General features: G+C 42.1%; 1 protein-coding gene across 1 annotated transcript in view; it reads right to left on the bottom strand.

The window, feature by feature from the left end:
- SUDS3 (SDS3 homolog, SIN3A corepressor complex component) overlaps positions 1 to 21,026 on the bottom strand; it is a 76,705-nt gene that overhangs the window by 16,427 nt on the left and 39,252 nt on the right. Inside the window, exon 12 of the mRNA XM_008004891.3 lies at positions 1 to 21,026. This exon is cut by the window's left edge and continues 16,427 nt beyond it. Coding sequence (XP_008003082.2) covers positions 20,928 to 21,026 — 99 coding nt within the window. The 3' untranslated portion in view covers positions 1 to 20,927.

The raw sequence follows: 21,026 nt of genomic DNA, 5'->3' as shown, positions 1-21,026 counted from the left end.
AAATTACCCAGTCTCAGGTATGTCTTTATCAGCAGCATCAAAATGGACTAATACACCAGGTCACCTGTAGACATTTCCTGTCCATGGTTATGGCCTCCTGTGTCTCTCTACCTGAGGATGTTTTCTGCCACAGGGTGAACTAGAAGTGCCTGGGAGATAATGTTCCCAAGAGTGACACTTAACCAATTAGGAACAGGTATTGGCCAATAAATACATTCCCCATTCTGAGACAACCCTGTGCTGTTTTTCTAGTGTCCCTTAGAGCTGTTCTGTTCCATAGAGTTGTCACTAGCCACAAGGGGCTATTGAGCACTTGAAATATGGCTAGTCCAAATTGACAAGAATAAAATAAAAAATGCACCAGATCTCAGAGACTTGGTGTGAAAAAGAAATGTAAAATATCTCACTTACAATTTTTATATTGATTACATGCTAAAGTCATATTTTGGATATATTAGGCTAAATAAAATATATAATTTCATCTATTTCATTTTACTTTTTAAATGTGGCCACTACAAAGTTTAGAATTAGGCTGGGTGCAGTGGTTCATGCCTGTAATCCCAGCACTTTGGGAGGCCGAGACGGGTGGATCACTTGAGGTCAGGAGTTCAAGAACAGCCTGGCCAACATGGTGAAAACCCATCTCTACTAAAAATACAAAATACAAAAATTAGCAGGGCGTGGTGGCAGGTGCCTGTTATCCCAGCTACTTGGGAGGCTGAGGCAGGAGAATTGCTTGAACCTGAGAGGCAGAGGTTGCACTGAGCCGAGATCGCGCCATTGCACTCTAGCCTTGGCAACAAGAGCGAAACTCCGTCTAAAAAAAAAAAAAAAGAAAAAGAAAAAAAGAAAGAAAAAAAAAGAAAAAGAGAATTTAGAACTACACATGTGGCTTGCATTTGTGGCTTGCATTCTACAGTTATACACTGCATAACAACATTTCAGTCACCGACAGCCTGCATATACATCAGTGCTTCCATAGGTTATGATACTGTATTTTTACTGTACTTTTTGTAAGCTATGTTTAGATATATAAATCTTTACCATTATAATTGCCTACAGTGATCAGTACGGAAACACGCTGCACAGGTTTGCAGCCTAGGAGCAAGAGGCTACCTCATATAGCTTAGGTGTAGTAGGCGGAACCCTCTAGGTTTGTGAGTACACTCAGTGATGTTCATGCAACGACAAAATCGTCTAACAATGCATTTTTAAAATTATCTTATTATTATTTTTGAGACAGAGTCTCACTCTGTCACCCAGGCTGGAGTGCAGTGGCACAATCCCAGCTCACTACAACCTCCACCTCCCAGGTACGAGCGATTCTCCTGACTCAGCCTCCCCAGTAGATGAGATTACAGGCGTGCACACCACACCCAGCTAATTTTTAAAATATTTTTAGTAGGGGTTTCACCATGTTGGTCAGGCTGGTCTCAAATTCCTGACCTCAAATGATCTACCCATCTCTGCCTCCCAAAGTGCTGGGATTACAGGTGTGAGCCCCTGCACCCAGCTAACAATGCATTTCTCATACCGTACCATCATGAAGCGGTGCATGACTATAGTTCTGTTGGACAGAGCTGTCTGAAAGGGTCCCCAGCAGAACTGTGCCCTGTTGCCCACAGGAGGTAACTCACTTTCTGTCACATCCTTTTCTGTCCTTCCTTTGCCTGTCTCACTTTCCTACTTCCTCACCAACTTATGTGGGATCACCCTCTAAATCAATTAATAGACCCCAAATTGTCTATTTGTCCTTGTCTTGAGGCATACTTTTTAGGGTAACCTGAACTAAGGAACAGATTTATTATGTACAGGAAATCATGTTAATATCTACCTTTCTTTATATTCAATTTGCTATGATCCCATAGGGAGATAAAGACACTAACAGAGAAAAGGTTAAATACCAGATTTAAATAACAAAACAAGAGATGCGCATGATTACCTGTCAAGTGAGTAGTACAGAGAGCAAGTGCTAAGGGTTCAAAGGAGAAATCATATTAATATGGAATGGTATGGTTGGGGAAAGAGATTTCTGCTTAGCCCCACAAGATCTAACTGCTGTTTGCTTTGCTGCCAAAGGATGTTTGTGAAATGTAAAGCCTGGGCAAGGTCCTGGACTCAAGGAATGACTGGTGCCTAACATGAGCTGTGTGTTTCGTGAGAAGTACACTTCAAACTGCAGTGTGTGTGTGTGTGTGTGTGTGTATGTCTTGAGAGTAGGGAGGGATGCCAGGCCTGATTCTCTTATTTCACTCATCCTGCTCATAAACAAAGCTGATGGTTTTGGGAAACTGTCAGGGAAGTAGATGTAGCCTACTTCAGAGAACCCAAACAAAACACACTTTTCTAGAAAGGGATCAAACACTCTACTCCTTTCCCATCAGGACCATGTTCTTTGTGACCGAGATGAGTAACTGTAACTATCACCATAGGAAAGCAGGCATGCGTTCTTTGAGCATTACTGACCACTCACGATGGTCAGGCATTGTTAATAACAGCAATGCAGAAAGCAAAGAGTGAATGCATTGTAGCTTTCAGGAAGAAGAAATAAACCCCTGCACCACCAGTCCTTGAAAATAGGCAGTCAATAAACCAAAAAAAAAGGGCATAAAGGAAATAAAATGTCCAGAAGAATTGACATTTTGGCAGAATTATCCATTCTTTTCTAGTCCCCACCCCGCCCCCCCCCCGCCACTTTTTTTTTGTTTTGTTTTGTTTTGAGAGTCTCTCTCTCTGTCGCCCAGGCTGGAGTGCAGCGGCGCAATCTCGACTCACGGCAAGCTCCGCCTCCCGGGTTCACGCCATTCTCCCACCTCAGCCTCCTGGTAGCTGGGGCTACAGGCACCCGCCACCTCGCCTGGCTACTTTTGTTTTTGTATTTTTTAGTAGAAATGGGGTTTCACGGGGTTAGCCAGGATGGTCTCATTCTCCTGACCTCGTGATCCGCCGGACACGGCCTCCCAAAGTGCTGGGATTACAGGCGTGAGCCACCACGCCCGGCCTCTAGTCCCCTTTATCAGAGACACAATTGTTTTAAAAATAAGAGTCCAGAGTTAGTTGGACTTTAAGCGAGTATACAAAATAAAGTATTTCTCCTGCAGGAGAGCAAACTCAGAAAAGAACTGGTGATGGTGGTGCACTGTCCAAGGTACCCAGGGCCTTCTCAGTGAGACCAGCTGGAATTTGTATGTAATTCCTTAGCAGCCTCATAGAGTTAACATTTTGCCCTCAATAAGCAGGTGGGCATCACAGTCTATACTGATGTATATGCATGTTAAAAACAGCTTTTCTTTCATTTATTTTTATTTAAAATGTACTGTTCGGATTTAAAGTTAAGTTCCTTTAAAATACATAAAATCAGCTGCGCGCCGTGGCTCACGCCTGTAATCTCAGCACTTTGGGAGGCTGAGGCGGGTGGTTCACATGAGTTCGGAAGTTCAGAACCAGCCTGGCCAACATGGCGAAACCTTGTCTCTACTAAAAATACAAAAATTAGCCGGATGTGGTGGGTGGCACGCACCTGTAGTCCCAGCTACTTGGGAGGCTGAGGCATGGGAATCGCTTGAACCCCAGAGGCAGATGTTGCGTTGAGCTGAGCTCGCACCACCGCATGCCAGCCTGGGTGACACAGCGAGACTCTCTGGAAAAAAAAAAAAAAAAAATTACATAGAATCAAGGAATTAAGGTTTTTCCATCCAGTCAGTTCAAAAGGTTGTAAAGCACGTTTATTTCATCTTGTTGATGAGGTTCTTTCTTATGCCCAGCTGAAATCTCTCCTGATTGAATGTTCAAATTCAAATGTCTACAAAGACCAGACAGTAGAGCAAATGACTAAAATGGGACATTTAAAACAGTAAGTGACATGGCTTCAATGTGGCGAAGACAATAGGCATGATGGAGATGGGTAACAGGAGAGTTTGTGCTCTAAAGAAAGAAGCTTCCTCTAGCCCATGGTGTCCACGTGAGACAAGCCCAGTCTTGCAAGGTTATCTAATTACTCAAGAAAAGTTCAAACATCTCTCCATTTTAAACTTTTTAAATTAATTCTATTTCTTAAAATTCACTGCGTAAGCCCAAAAATCTCTGGGTTGGATCCTACCCCCAGATTGCCACTGTGCTACCTCTGTTTAATGTAAACCCTCTTGTTCAAGGTCTCCCGAACATAGAGAATTAGAAGATGTGAAAACAGATACTATCGTTCCCACTTCACAGGTGGGGAAATTGAGGTGCAAAACAGGTAGGATTTGAAATTCATTAGAAGGGTTGATAATGTAACCCAAAACATCTGTTACCAAATACACTAAATGAAAAAAACAAACATTAGATGGACAGTTTATGGGCACTTAGGAAAGGAATTCACTATACAGTAGCCCCCCTTATCCAAGGAGGCTACATTCCAAGACCCCCAGTGGATGCCTGAAACGTTGTATAGTGCCAAACCCTGTATGTACTAAGTTTTTTCATATATACATATTATATTTAATTAGGCACAATAAGAAATTAACAATAACTACTAATAAAACAATTATAACAATATGCTAGCATTACTACTCTTGCATTCTGGGGTCATTACTAAAAGTAAAATAATGAATACCATCACCGCGATACCTCAACAGTCAATCTGATAACCAAGGTAGCTACTAAATGATTAATGGGTGGGTAGTGTCTACAGGATGGAGATGCTGGACAAAGAAATGATTCACTTCTTGGGCTGGAAGTAACAGGACAACTCAAGACTTCGTCATGCTACTCAGCACAGTGCACAATTTAAAACTTATGAATGGTTTATTTCTGGAATTTTCCATGTAATATTTTTGGACCATGGCTAATAGTAGATAACTGAAACCATAGAAGGCAAAAGTGCAGAGAAGGGGGGATTCCTACAGAAAAAAAAAATAGCATGGATTGAGCACAGGACTTGGTATAGGGTAGGTACTCTATAAATGTATACTGTAAAAACTGCTGAATGAACGTCAGCTCAGCCACGGATCATGGTTGTTTATCACAGCAGTGTGGTATAAAGTATTTTTAATTACACAAACTTTGAATTATACCAGCAAACAGCTTATGAACTGTATGACATTCTCTCAGCCTGTTTCTTTATCTATAAAATAGGAACAATATCGAACCTGGCCATTTTTAAAGGAAGATCTGAGATAATCCACTGTACTACACATATATACAACTGTTACAATAGGTAGCTGGTCAGGTATGAGCAAGGCAAGAGAGGGCTCCCCCCACCCACCAGGAATGTCAGACGACCATCAGGTGATAGCTTGGCAGTTTCCTGATTGTCTAGCAGTTGTCACACGAAAATGATAACAGGTCACAGCCGGCACCAGCGATTCCCAATAGATAAAAACATCTGAAATTGGTCATCGGCAGCTTTCAGGATTAAGCAAATGGGCTCGAGCATTTGCATTAAGAGGCAAAATGGTGAAATATGACCTTCAGGGGCATTTCACAGGCAAAGGGAAGAAAGCCTCGGGTGAGCATGCATACAACTGCTTAAACACACTGCGCATGCTCACCTCCCAAGTGCGAGGAGGGCACCGCACATGCGGAAAGAATGAAAGGAAAGGGGTGAGAGATGCTGGAAGTAGGCCACCCTATAAAGTCCCAGGATCAAGGTTAAATGGGCACTTGACCTCCCAAGTGCCCGCCTGGGTCTCTTCCAAGTGTACTTTCCTTTCTTTCCTAGAGTTTTTTAAAATAAACTTCCACTCCTGCTCTGAAATTTGCCTGACTCTTTCTGCCTTATGGCCCTCCGTCGAATTCTTTCTTCTGAGGCGGCAAGAACTGAGGTTGCTGCAGACCCATATGAATTCACCACCAGTAACCTGGATATTTGCCACCCCTAACACAACTACATATATTGTACATTTATATAATTACATATTTATATAATCATTTGACAGATTACTAGACTGGTAAGCCTGGAAAATATGGCAGAAAAAAGACAGTAAGGTTTAACAGAAAGGTCACAAGTCTTACAACCAGTCCAAATTGAGTTGGAATGTAGTTCTATCACTTAGCAGCTCAGCTACCCTGGGTAAATTACTTAAACTCTTTATTTAGTAATACTCACCCTTTCATAGAGCTGTTGTAAAAATTAAAGATAATAATCAGTATTTACCATATGCCAGACATTATGCCAAGCAATTAGCTTACATTTTTGCTCACTTAATTTATGTAGTGTGCTTAGTACTGCCTGGCCCATAAGAACTGCTCAATAAATAGGAGTATTATTACTAGTACATCTGAATGGCAACAGTGTATTTAACATTGCTTGGGAGAACCAGTAAACAAAATGGAGAACGGTAGGCTGGAAAGAAGTATAATTAAGTGGGTTAGCAAATAAGTTTAGTGTACACGGAGAAAATACTGGGTAAAGTTGAGGATCAAAAGAGGCTTAAGTGATAACTTAGAACCACATTAGAAAACTTTTTCTGTAAAGGGTCAGATAGTAAATATTTTCAGTTTTGTGGGCCAGTCTCTGTTGCAACTACTCAACTCTGCCCTTGTAGTGCAAAAGCAGACATAAATAATGCACAAAGTAAGGGAAGTAGCTATGTTCCAATAAAACTTTATTTACAAAAACAGGTGGTGAGTTAGATTTGGCCTGTGTGCCATAATTTGCTGACCCCTTGCTTAGAATAAAAAGACAATGACATGTAATAGAATAAACGTAAAGTGTGCTGTTCAGTTCAAGAAACCAGCACAAGCACTTAAACTCAGCATTTAAATAAAAAATCAGGACAATCAGGGGGTGTGAGTTGTTCTGAGTTACCAAAACAAAAACAAAATTACTAAGGTTATTTTCATCACACACACACACACACACACACACAAATCTACCCTAATCTGTTCTGAAAACACAATGCATAAATCAGTTTTGGCTAAAACAATGTGAACTGAAGCCTGTTCAACTGAGGTTGGGGATAAAAAACCCAACCAGAAATGGCATGTATGTTTCATGTGGTGTGTTCCCCACTTCCCAGTCAATTCTCAGTGGCTTCCAGGAACATGCATGGAAAAGGATTCTGATATCTCACATCTGAGCCTAGAGGAAATGATGGCCATGATTAATTACTAATGTCTGCCATGGGTACAAGGGGGAAGAGTAATGGCAAATGTGCCACATAACTGCCATTCTTAAAAATCATATTGCAAGGATAAGCAGTAAACAAATGAAATTTGTTGCCCCACATAAGTTGTATAATTCAAAATACAATTATCTTTAAGACAGGAAGACACTTTCTAAATATTAATCTAATCTCACTAATAATGGACATGGCAAATCCAAAATAGCTTTTATTACAGTGACAGCAGGGGGTCTGACTCGGTCACCTCCAAATATTCTTCCCAGCACTGCATGAGACTGATTTTTCAGAAGGCCTCATTGTGCTATCACAGCTGTGTTCCAGGTGGCTTAGTCTTCCCAACAGCTCTGCTTTGAAGACGTCATGAATATTTAAATATACTTTAGGCTACACATTTTTCATGCTTCTCAATTCACCCACAGTCCAAAGGTGGGTTTTGTTTGGCAAGAAGCTTATTTTTGAGATGTGTGTATTCCATATATATGCATATAAACCTACAGGCATTGTGTTATATACAGACATTCAGACCTTCAAGGTGCAGGTATGTAAATTTCTTTTCTTAAATCTTGACACTCAGCTCTGAAATCAAAGTCTGCAGTTAAAGGCCATTGACGTAACTTCAGGCACAAGTCAGCAGCTTTGCAATAAGTAAGGATGTACCGATTATTTGGAAATGGCCTACTAATGTTCCCACTGTAATTATTCAAAGACCATGACCTCAGAACCATGGTGACTATGAGATAGTCAATGAATCACAGAAAGTACCAAAGAGAGGTGGGAGCAGGTGTGGCATGACAGCTGAGGTAAAAAGTGTTGGGTAAGCATTTTAGGAGGCTGAGGCGGGCGGATCACTTGAAGTCAGGAATCCAAGACCAGCCCCACCAACATGGTGAAACTCCATCTCTACTAAAAACACAAAAATTAGCCAGGTGTGGTGGTGGGCACCTGTAATCTCAGCTACTTGAGAGGCTGAGGCAGGAAAATTGCTTGAACCTGGGAGGCGGAGGTTGCAGTTGAGCCGAGATAATTGCACTGCCATTGCACTCCAACCTGGGCAACCAAGAGCAAAACTCCATCTCAAAAAAAAAAAGTCTTGGTTAAATATACATATCTGTTTTCCCCTTTTCCATGAAATCCCACAAAAAAAAAGGTTTTTTTTTTCTTTTTTTAGAATTAAACCCACCAGAATAAAGAAATTGGAGAGAAAAAAATTGTAGAAGCTGGATGTAAATTTTAAAAACACAGCTGAATCTTAAGCTGACAGTGGAGAAAACTGAGAATCACAGATTAGCAGCACCAGGGACCTCGAGACATGGAAGGGGAAGCAAAGGGGTTGGTTTAAATTCAGTTTAAGAGGCTCTCAGATCCCTTGTTCCCTACTTCACACAGCAAAACTGCCTGGATCCTAACCTGGCAAAATACTAGAGGTTTCTTCTGTAGAGAGAGTAAAATAAAGAGTCTCTGGATTAAGGAACTCTAGAATAGGATACTATTATTTAAAAAAAAAAAAAAAAAAAAAAAGAGAGTATAAAAATCAGGTAATAAAAATAGCTCTTAGAAAAAAATTGTAAATGCCAGAACAAAGGTAAAACTCAGAAGGGTTAGAAAATAAAATTCAGAAAATCTCACAGAATGTAGAGTAAAAAGACCAAGAGATGGAAAATAAGAGATAAAAGAAAATATGAAGACTGTTGTAGGAAATATAAAATCCAAGTAACAGAAATTTTTGAATACAAGAACAGAGAAAATATAATTATCCATTACATTAGTTATCCAGGGCTGCATAGCAAATTGGCCCAATTACTCAGCAGCTTATAATAACAATATTTTTTATCTTACCCAATTTCTGAGGGTCTGGAATCTGGGAGCAGCCTAATAGGATAGTTCTGGTTCAGGGTCTCCGGTGAAGTTGCAGTCACATTGTTGGCAAGGGCTGCAGTTTCATCTGAATGCTTGACTGGGCCTAGATAATCCACTTTCAGCGTGACTCACTCACAGGGCTTCAAGAAGCCTCAGTTACCAGCTGGATATTGGCAGGAGTCCTCAGTTTCTTGCCACACGGGCCTCCTACAAGGCTGGTCAACATGGTCGCTGGCATTTCCCAAAGCAAGTCATCCAAGACTGCACTATCTTTCATACCCCTATCTCAGAAGGGACATACTATCATTTCTGCTGCAGGCTATTGGTCAGAGAGATCAACCCCGGTCCAATATAAGGGTAAACTGCACAAGGGTGTGACTACCAGAGACAGGATCACTGGAAGCCATTTGGAGGCTGGCTATCACATTATATATATATTCCTCCCCCAGAATATAAGGGCATACATTTTCAGAAATGAAAAACCCTCATAAGCACTGATTCTCTCCAGATGATAAAAAGAAAGAAAAACCTCCTAACTGCTTAGCACAGTGGGCCCACACCAAGGCCCATCATCATGAAACTTCAAAACACTGAGAATGCTATGGGCTTCCAGAGATGTTAAGAAGTCATCCAGAAGAATCAATAAGCAGAAAAATTTCAGACTTCTCAAGGGCAACATTGGGAGCTAAAAGCAATAAAACAATGTCTTCAAAATCTTGAAGAAAAATGTCCAGACTAGAATTAAACCCACCAAAATAAAGGGCATTGCAGAAGAAACAACCAAATTTTAGTGGATGGAAAGCAGATTAAACACAGACATGCAAACATCTGCGTCTTAAGACTGACAGTGGAGAATGCCAACAATCATGAATGAACAGCAAGAGGAAATGAAATGAAACTGAAGGAAGGAATGAGGTGGTTAAAATATACTTTAAGTGCCAAGCACTTAGAAGAATAAAGAATGAAAGTCTTTTCAGTCTTGCTTGGGAAGTGGCCGGAAATGTGCTTTAACAAAATGGGGGAGTAAAGTAGAGAAACAGGAAGACAAACAAAAAATGAAAGATTCAAACCCAAAGAAGGGATAGGGGAGCTCCAGCATGGTGGTGCAGGAACTCCAGAGTGACAGCTGTGTGCCACGCCAGGAGGAACCAGTCCAGTGCAGAGCAAGTTGGGGTCCTCAAGGAGGAAGCTTTTTCAAGGTAACAAAATTGATGGAATAGCTGGTGCATCAGAATGCCTTAGGGGGAGAATTTGGACATTTGGTGAAGAGTTTAAGGTCGAATTAGTAATAAGTACATAGAAAACTAAGCAAACAACAAAAAGGAAAAAAAAAAGACAGTTATTAACTCCTGAGGGGAAAAGCTGTCAAGATAAAGCAATCACAGTGTACAACACGGCCCAGCTCCGACTAGCATTTACATAGTCATAATAACATAAACGTTGAATACTGACCTAATCAAAATCCTGAAATAACTATACTGGGAGAGCAAAGGATGACCCCACAGTGAGAATTTAGTAGATAACGCCTGGAACTGAAATAAGCAGACTACTTAGAAATAGATACTAGTTACCAAAATAATCAGCCAAAAGAGATAAAATAATCTCTGGGAGGGGGAAATAAAGCAGAGAGCAGAGGGCTACTCTATTTTGTGGCCAACTTTGTGGAACCTTTTGACTTTCTGGATAGCCTTCATATTACTATGATTTTAGAAAGATATTGATATCTTGCCATGAGAAGTAGGAGGCAGTAGCTAACCATTCCTTCATTTAGCAAGCACTCAATGGACACCTACAATGTACTCGTGTTGGGAGATTTGGAGGAAAAACAGAAAGACCCAGTCCCTGTCCTCTCTGGCTCACAATCCAGTGGGTATCTCCACACACTCAGATAGATGGCCAGCAATTCAAACTCTTCTCTGGTGAGAAGGTTAACAAGGTGCAGAACAGATGCCTGGAGATCTGCTTGTCTTGAACTAGTCAAGCCACTTGACTAATGGCTTCTGTTGGCCTTTCCTGGATGGCATACCCTTGGAAGCTCACGATGGGCTTATCCTTGAGGCACAATGGGACCTGCCTGAGCAGGTGGGGCATGAGTTGGGGTAGGCAATCCCCGCGATAACCATGCCCACCCAGCGCGGGCAGTCAACAGTGTGGGCTACACTTTCTTTTTGTTTGGTTTTGGGGATGGGGTCTCACTGTGTCTCCCAAGCTGGAGTGCAGTGGTGCGATCATGGCTCACTGCAGCCTTGACCTCCCAGGATCAAGACTGGCTAAGACTACAGGTATGCAGGCCCTGAGTGGCTAGGCCCTGAATGGCTAGGACTACAGGTACTCAGCACCACGCCTGGATAATGTTCATAGATACAGGATTTCATCATGTTTCCCAGCCTGGTCTCAAACTCCTGGGCTCAAGTGATCCTCCCACCTCAGCCTCTCGAAGTGCTGGGGTTACAGGTGTGAGCCACCACACCTGGTCAGGTTATATTTTCTAAAGCACTCAAGTGACCTACAGTTTGTTTGAAACACAATAGTTATTGTATCGTTTTGCTTCCACGACTTCATTTAATCTTGACAATAAACCTTACATTATCAGTCCCACTTTCTAGATGAGGAAACTGGAGCCCCGAGAGGTTACATGATTTGCCTAAGTTCACACAGCTTGTAAGCAGCAGAGTTCAATCCAAATTCAAACCTGTCTCAAGCCCCTGCCTCTGAGTCTCACAACTGGATTTCTTTTCTCCATTTAGATTGTTGAATTGAGAGTTGCAAGAACTGAGTTCTAGATTCTGTTCTACCCTTAATCAGCTGTGTGATCTCAGGCAAGTTCCTTCCCTTCTCTGCGTCTGTTTCCAGAGGCAAAAAATGGAAGGGGTTGGCTGAGATGACAACTAAGGGTGCTTTATGCTTTGGCCATCTATATTAGGATGAGGGAAGCCACGGGGGAAAGGGAATGTGTGAACGTGGTGCAGAGGTGAACACGTCCCTCCTCAAGCCTCACTTTCATCATCTGTAAAACGGGAATCACGAAGACACACATCACATGGCAGTTTAGTATATTAAATACAATAATGAAAAGTACTTAGCCCTCACCCAAACACGTCATAAGTGCTCGATAAATGTCAGCCCTTATTCCTTCCTAATATCCCTGCAGGGCTCCACTATGCTTGGATTCCCATAAGCTTTCACTTCTCGGAAGGTCAAAGGACCATGTTTGAGAGAAGAGGACTGATCAAAGTAGGAGAAAGGGAGTCAGGTAAAATTACTGTCTAACAGGAATGTGTGCTGTTGTCCTTTATTGGTTTTACATATGAGTCAGTTTATGAACACTTTCAGGAGCATGTAAGTGTGAAATTGAAAAGTGTCACTGCGGGACAGCCATGAGCCACCACCGCACTGGTGACAGAAAGGGGAAGAAGAGCAAGCAGGGTGGGCACAGTGGGGAGAAGAAAGGAGAGAGGCAGAATGGAAAAGAAGGCGAGTCCTCGATGGGAAAGGGCAAAAAGATAACCAAATAGGGAGCAAACTGGTTTTAAAGCTCAAGGCTTGTGGCCAGGCATGGTGGCTCACACCTATAATCCCAGCACTTTGGGAGACTGAGGCGGGTGGATCATGAGGTCGGGAGTTCGAGACCAGCCTGTCCAACACGGTGAAACCATCTCTACTAAAAATACAAAAATTAGCCAGGCGTGGTGGCACCTGTAATCCCAGCTACTCAGAAGGCTGAGGCAGAATCACTTGAACCTGGGAGGTGGATGTTGCAGTGAGCTGAGATTGTGCCACTGCACTCTAGCCTGGGTAACAGAGCGAGACTCTGTCTTAAAAAAAAAAAAAAAAAAAAAAGGTTCAAGGCTTGTGATGTATGTTAAACACACGCTACTATTTGTCTTTTTGCTCAAGCCATTTCCTCTGTATGGAATTCCCATTCCTGGTCGCAGACACCACTCAAGGCCTGCCTAGCTTTCTCTGAATCCCTCGAAAGAGCCTAGAACACTACTTGACATGCAGTAAAATTCAATAAATGGTTTTCAAATTGAATGCAATGATGAATGTGTTCCTCAAGCTTACGATTATTTACTATTTCAAGCAGATGAAGAAACACTTCAAACAATTGGCTGCAGGTGACCAAAAGATGATCATGGCAAAGTTCCCTGTCTTGTTTGGGATAAGAGTGAAGATTTCCAGGGACCCATTCTGTGGTGGAAACACTTTGTTCCAAATAATAATGAAAACAAGAATAACAAGGAAAAATAAATATGTATTGCCTTTAGTCCCAGCTACTTGGGAGGCTGAGGCAGGAGGATTGCTTGAGGCCAAGAGTTTGAGGCTACAGTGAGCCATGATGGTACCTGCGAATAGCCACTGCACTCCAGCCTGGGCAACATAGTGAGACCCCATCTCTAAAAATGTGTGTATGTATAATGTGTATATGTGTACATATGTGTAATATATATTACACACATATGTACATGTGTGTATATACACACACACACACAGAAAAAACTATGTCCCAAACACTATTTCTAAGTACTTAATCCATAATAAAGTATTTAACCCTCAAATCAAATCTGTGAAAAAGTAGCAGTTGTCAGCCCCATTTTACAGTGGAAACTGAGTAGGGTGAGCAACTGTCCCAGCTTGCCCCAGTCTGACGGGGCTCCTGGGATACAAGACTTTCAGTACTAAAACCAGAAAGAACCAGGCACACTGGGATGGGAATATCCTAACACTGAGGCACATAGAGATTAAGTATATGTCCCAGGGTTAATAAGTGGCTAGGCCATGATGATGAACTCAGGGCCTTCATCACCTCCGCTGTGCAGGTACAGACAGAGACAAAAATGAACCCACGAAACCATGGCAGTGTTAAGGTATTTCCATCCCAGTGTGCCTGGGACTTTCTGGTTTTAGTCCTGAAAAGTCTCACATCCCAGGAGCTGTCCACTATGCTTTCCAGCACGCAGCCTGGCATAAAGAGGTCCTCAAATGATTGTCCCAACCGTATTCCAGCTGTAGTACTGACTAGAGCCCTAAGACCACGGGAAAGTCATTTAACATCCCTGGGCTGCAGCTGCTTTCATCTTCAAATGAAGGGCTCAAACTAAATCAGGAACACTAAATGGGCTCCCTTGCTCACAGCAGAAAAAACTGATTGGGCCTCTGTTTCTTGCTATACTGGAACTTGGGCCTCAGAGTCCTTCTCACCCCTGCACCTGGGGCAGTCCCCACCCATTTGTAGGTGATGCTGAGCATGGTCTCTAAAGCCAGCAGCTTTACCTTCGTAGTCTGCTGCTAGCTAAAGTAGCTTTCCTGAAATGGTTCTGATCGCTTAGGATCTGGTACTCAAGACTACCATCCAAAGAGAGGAAGTATACAAATGGCCACAGCATCTGCAATGGTAGGGACAGTCTCCATAGACTGGCAGTAACCATGTCCAACCCTGTGTTACGTACTCCTCATAGTACAGCAAGGTGAATAAGGGCAGCGACTCTGGCGAGACTGCCCAGGCTCTGAATCCTGGCTTGCCATTTACTGGCTGTGTGACCTTGAGCAAGTTACTTAATGTGTTTCTCCATTTCCTCAATTACAAAACGAGGACTATAACTGTAGCTACCTCATAGGATTGTTACGAGGACTCAGTGAGTTAACAAAATACTTAGCACAGTAGGTGCTGTTTTAAATATTTTTTTAAATTTTATTCCTACCAGAAGGAAATTGGGGCTGTATGTGTTAATATTAGAATCCTCACAAACATATCTGAAGTAGATATGATTTAGCAGATGAGGAAACTGAAGTTCAAAGAAATTAAGTTGCCCAAGGTCACACCTAGCCAGCTTAACAGTAAAGCCAGATTCAAATCCTGATTCCAAAGCTTTTGTTCTTCGCCATAATGCCGCCCTGCATCTCAGTCAACACTTGAACACTTATGAAAATAATCGGTGGTGAAATAAAGGGGATTCTTGATTACCTGCAGGGGCTTGCTAACCTGTCCTACACTCCCGCGTTCAGTATCTGCTTGTTCCGCACCGGCATTGCTGACTCCCAGGACCTGGGGCACTGTTTTCCTGACTGGCTCTGAGAATGCTACCTACTTTACCCCCTGCCTGTCCACACCACCGGCAGAGAGAGGTGATGCCAACAGGTCTGAGCATCAGCCTACGGGAAAACACAACACACTGTTAAGTCTCCGACTTCTGAAAAATAGGAGAGAATCTCTAAGATTCAGGTTATTGGTCTTCTTGTATCAGTAAAGTGAATATTTTATAGATCTGTATCTTTCAGGGAATTGAGTAAACACAGATTAGAGAAAATGAGTGAAGGGATTAAGCATCTTGGTACCTATGCTGTCTCTTATCTACCTCTCTCCTCTAGGGATCCTCCTAAACCTATCTTTTTGTCTTAATAATCAGTTATTCACAAAAATATCTATTCTGGTAAACACCAGAGTTCCTAAAGCAAATGTATTCCTCACCATACATATTATGTCCAAAGGGAGTGAAATGATGTGTTTCTAGTTCATTCCACCGGGTGCTTTTTAAAAGCAGGAAAAGTGCTTAGCCTTCCCAAGGATGGGGCTTGGAGTTCCTCAAATGATAGTCAAAGAGGCCAGAAATTGGTTCCAATCCTGCCTCTGCCCAAAGACTGCACACTCCCGGTTTGGCTGGTAAGCAGGTCGCCAATTAGAACTGAGCAGTTTCAGGGCAGGTGACATGGAGCTGAGGTATTCTTCCATTACAGTGCCTTTACAGGAGGGCATGCCATGGAAAGGTCCACCAACATCAGAGCATCAAGAGGCAGAAGGCCAACTCCACATTGACATTTTCAGAAACCAATTCAATGGCTCCAACTCCATAGATGATAAGGCAGGGAGGGAGGAAGTGATCTGAAAAAATACCGATACATGTTTTCGTCCAAAGGCTCTCCTGTTGCTTACTGGATGAAGCAGTTCTCATCAAGACAAATGAGCTGTTCCCATTCCTTTTTAGGATGGTTATATTCATGCAGGATCAATAGAAAGCAAGCTCTTGGCTGGTCACCATGACTCTCAACTATATTGCTGAGAGAGAAACCCAGAGTTATCAGGCAGGGGAAAGGGTCCTGGCAAATAATAGTGTTTGTACTTCTAGCATTTTGCTCTGGGAGCATGTGTGTATAGTAGGTGAAAGCAGATTAAAAAAAAAAAAAAAATTCCCAGGGAAGCCATGAAGAAAGGTGGAAATGTTGAATGTAATTTTAACAGATTAAGATGGGGAAGGACTGCAAAGTGTAGTGGTTAGGGGAAAACCTGGCTTGGAAACTTTAAATCCAGACTGTTACGTACTGTGCGACCTTGGAGAATCACCTCCTCTAATTCAAGGAGTCTGTTTCCTTCTTTAAAAACTGGTGAGATACTTGCTTCATGGGTGACCAAAATAATAATTGGTTAATTAAATACTGGTGAGAGCAGCAGTGTACTCTCCCCTTCATTTATTATGAGGCTTAAACAAGGTAACACAAGGGAAGCGCCCAGCACCCAGAACATGCACTATTACTCACCAGTTTGCCTTGGCACATCATACCCTAACATCATTTGCTAACATTTACACAGTATTTACGTATGAGGCACAGTGCTGAGCTCTGGGTTTCCAGAATTAAGTCAAGGCTTAGATTGAGCCAGCCTTAAATTTGGGAGTTAGTACTGTTCCAAAGATTGTGAAGATCAGTAGAAAGTGCCTCCCATGAGGGGTTTAATACAGTGCCTGGCATATACAAAGTACTCAGGAAAAGGCAGACTCTATGACATCAAGGGCAAGCCCCATTTGCCTTGGGAACAATGGGGAGGGTGAGCAGGCTGACCTGAATCTGTTTTTCCCCTCCCCATTTAGTCATATCCTTTGCTGCCCACTCTTAGCATTCCTGGTCAATCCCTAGCCTATACCAGGTACCTGGCTCTTCCAAAACAGCCATGGAAGGAAGCAGCTCAAAAGCTTGAAGGTTAAGGTACTTAAAACAGAGAAAACTAGTCGGGAGGAGTAGCTGAAAGTCAAAGGGGCCTGTGGGTTCTGGGAATGTTATTTCTTGATCTGGATGCTCTAATAGTTACATGGATGAATTCACTTTGAGAGATTTCAACAACTTCTACAATTAAAACTTGCACACATTTCTGTTATAATTCAAACATTTTAAAAACAGGAACCACCCCTCTCCATCATCTAAAACATAAAGCAGTCTTTCCCAAAGAGGTGCCACAACTGGGTCACAGGTCCGCCAGGTCAGTCACCTGTGGCAGCACGCAGGCTTGTCGGCTGACCCCGGGAGTAGCACAAATACCATCACTGTTTGGTTAAGATTGGTAGGCACTACCTCAAGAGCCAGGAACAATATCCTCCTTAATCATGCACCAAATGAACAATATCCTCAATCGAAAGTTTATTTCAAGGTTGTTTTTCCACCTAAGATCCATTTTATTCACTTGATTTTTAATTACTTTTATCTGCAACAAGAAGAGAGTGCACAAACATTTAAGGGTCAACACCCCTAGATCGCTCTTTACAAAACTGAGTATTAGCTTGACATGATTCTATATCTTACTCTTCACTGAGAATTAAATGCCTAGAATATCCCTTCCTCTGCCCTAACTTCCTTTCCCCATAAGCAATGGATCAAAAACCTAAAATAAATTTCTATCACTTATCAAGTCAATGGATACAATACAGACTTTATGCTGGTTTTCTCTTTGAAAGTTTATTGTTTTCTTTTTTTAAAAAAAACCCCTACACCTTTTATATTTTACATTCACCTCTCAGAATATTTAATGGTACCCGTTAACGATGTTATAAAAAAGACTACCAGCTGCTTGAAATGGCTGCAAATTTATCATGTTCTGGCATTAAAGTGATTTCAACTCTTTGGAAAAATTGGTGTAACAGTAAGCACCGAGATTTCAAATTCCCAGATGAGAAAAAAAAAAAAAAATTAATCAGGAGGAAATTTATTTAGTAAAAATTCAAGGCTAAAGAAACGTTAGAAGGAAGCCAAAACCAAAAAACCGTAAAAAATACAATCCTCTCTCCAGAATTAGGTTAAAAAATACAGTCAACTCCACTTTAAACCCCATATTTCTTAGAAAAGCCACCCAGTTCTGAACACAGGGTCTCATACACAAATACATGTAGCTTGATTTGCAGATCTGCCTCTGGGATCGATCTTACACTGGCCCCAGTTAGAAGTTCAAAAAGAAAAGTTAAGTTAGGTAGTCAGACATCTATAAATACTAGTATCCGCATGAATGAAAACACCCTGGCTTTGGTATGGCTACAGAAATCCATCTGGAAATTATTCAAGAGGACATGGTTCAGGGAAAATGGGGTAGGCAGGGCATGGGGGAAGGAGAACACACAAAACCTCCAAGCAGAGAGAAAATGAATATTGGAACACACCCGCAGCAAACACTGTACACAGACTTGAGGCAGATGCCTCTAACACAACACATACACAGGTTCTTGATCAGAATGGTCTGATTCAACGTAATCACTTGCAGGATATAGTTTAAACTTGGAAATTCATCTGGTGCCCTGGGGTCTAGTGAGAGACAAAGATCTTTTGGAATAATGGCCACCCAAGCTAGAAGCTAACCTCCTCCTCATCTAGAAACCTCAAAGTGTGTTTTCCCCTTTAGTTAGGCTTCTGCCCACCAGAGAAGTAACCCCATCTACTAACAGGAAGGCTGCTTCTGTTCCTGGTCACCACTGAGGCCTGTCAGAACGGTTCAACTGCTGATTTTTCACCTCTGGGGTGACAAAAGAAAAGATTAAGTCCTCTGGGATTAGAAATGTAATTTACTATGCTGATTCTCAAATGGACTTCTCATCTGCCCCCATTTTCACTAGGCCCAATTAAGGGTTGTGAGGACACCGAGAAGGCAGTAGTGGAGTCGAGACTACGACTAAGGGCGCCCTCAATACCCTCAAAAGTCAGAGAGGAGAGAAGGCAAAAGTGCCCATACCCTGGTCTTCAAATAAATAGTTGCTTCACAAAAGCACAGAGGTCCCACCAGAGAAGGCCAGAAAAAGAGGCAACTTGTTGCTGCTTCAATGCAGAACCCCAGTGGTTATCAATACAATCCTCAACAATAAAAACAAACTTTGGTATACCGTTTAGGACAAAACACATGATCACTGAAAAACCCCACCTTCAATGGAAAAATACATGAAATACATCTAATTTCCACCACACGGCACTACATGAAAACCAACAGCTGCATGATATGCGACATGACATACACATCGTATGTGTAACAGTTCAAGACAGGGAAGTCCTGTCTCACAGCCAAGGCTAACAAACAAGAACAGGTGAAGCCTGTGTTTACAATGGGCTGGGTTCACTGTAGTAAACATCATAGCAGTCGGGGGTTGGAGGGCAGAGAAGAAACACAGAACCCCAGGCAACTTTTGATAATAGCGTCATTTATCCTGTTTTCTAAATAAGACTCCAACACCAGAAAAAAAAAAGAGGAAAAAACAGATAAATTAAAACAAAAATCTATCTGTATAAGTCTTGTACAAGTCAGTAAGGTTTGGTCTCTGTAGAGCCAGAACTTCAGAGAAGGTGATCTAATTGTCATCACAGCCCCCAACTTGCTATGGGGTATGTACATCAAGAGACAACATGAAGAGAATCACTTGAGATCAAATGAATTACTTACAAAGAAAGATTTCCTAGAATGTGTAAGTTCTACTGATTGCCCATAGAGATGCTAACAGTTGTTCTAACCCCCAAATGTTTAAACATCTCAAGATGGCAACACGAGTATAGAAAACCCCAACACTCATCACTCAATGAATCATTTCTCCAATCATGGGAATGAGGGAAGGATGTAGGAAAGGCTGTTTCATCAGGACTCATTAGGGAGGGTGTCAGTTCAGAGGCAGCCACAGCAGAGCTTTCCTTGTCTTTAACCTGGGCCAAATGAAGCTGTGAGTGCTCAGGAACTGACAACAAAGTTCTCCGCAGGTTTGGAATGGCCAATGTACAATAATGGCATCAGCTACAAGAGTGAAACTTGAATCGTGCATGAGGGTCTACAGATCACTGATTATTGCACTATCAAACTCACCTCCCACCCATAAGAGAGTACCCAGATAATCATCCTGTAGCACCTACTACTACTGCCAACTTGAGAACAAGGGAGAGGAAGGAATTCCAAATGAAAACTTCTGAAATGACCACTTCTTATTCCCGCTTAAGCTAGAACAAATGTTTGAATAAATCACCTGCATTAAATAACATTTAAAATATGGTACCTTCAGCACATTATAAATATGAAATGTCCCCTCCCCAAAACCCATTTACTTCAGTGCACATAGTCAGTCTCCCAGGCAAGGTTTTCCATCACTCAGCCAGTGGAATGGATGGCGTGCGCCAGATGTCACACAAAGCATTTATTTGTCCGAGAAGGCTGAGAGCCAGGAGAATTCATCTCCTTCTGCTAGGACCTCTGCCCCAAGCTTCTGAGGAAATAGTGAATTGGGCTCGACGGGGAAAGTAGCTACGTGATCCACTAATCAGATTCAAAACATGAAAATGCACTGGAGAGTGTATCCCTTCCTGCTCTTCTCCATGATAGAGAGACCTAAAGATAATTAATAGAAACAGCTGTCCCTTCAAACTCAGAGGTTTTCAAAAACAAGTATAAGCAAAAAATAAAGAAACAAAAGGAAGGTAAATCAAATCCCCAATACTCCTGAAAGTAAAATAGTCTCCTGGTGATCGATCTCTGGAAGAAGTTGAGGCAGAAAAGACTGACAAAGTTGGAAGTGACCAGCCACAAAAGTCTTAAGGAATCCACGACAGTGCTCTCCATTTCCAAGGCTGAGTAGCTATTCCCAGGAAGTTAACATTTTTCTATTAAGAAGAAAACAAAACAAAACAAAACAAAAAATAAAACCCACTCCAGAAAAAGGGTCAAGAGAAGAGCACTGCAGAAAGTCAAGCAGCTGAACGTCGGCGGATTACAAAGAGCCCGCGCTGAAGCTGGCCCAGGTAGATCCTCATCTTGGTGCTGTCACTTGTCTTCCTCACCCAGAT

This window comes from Chlorocebus sabaeus, chromosome 11, assembly GCF_047675955.1.
Source record: "Chlorocebus sabaeus isolate Y175 chromosome 11, mChlSab1.0.hap1, whole genome shotgun sequence".
NCBI classification, from domain to species: domain Eukaryota; kingdom Metazoa; phylum Chordata; class Mammalia; order Primates; family Cercopithecidae; genus Chlorocebus; species Chlorocebus sabaeus.
The sequence above is the reverse complement of the archived record's forward strand: the minus strand, read 5'-3'. Positions and strand labels throughout refer to the sequence as shown.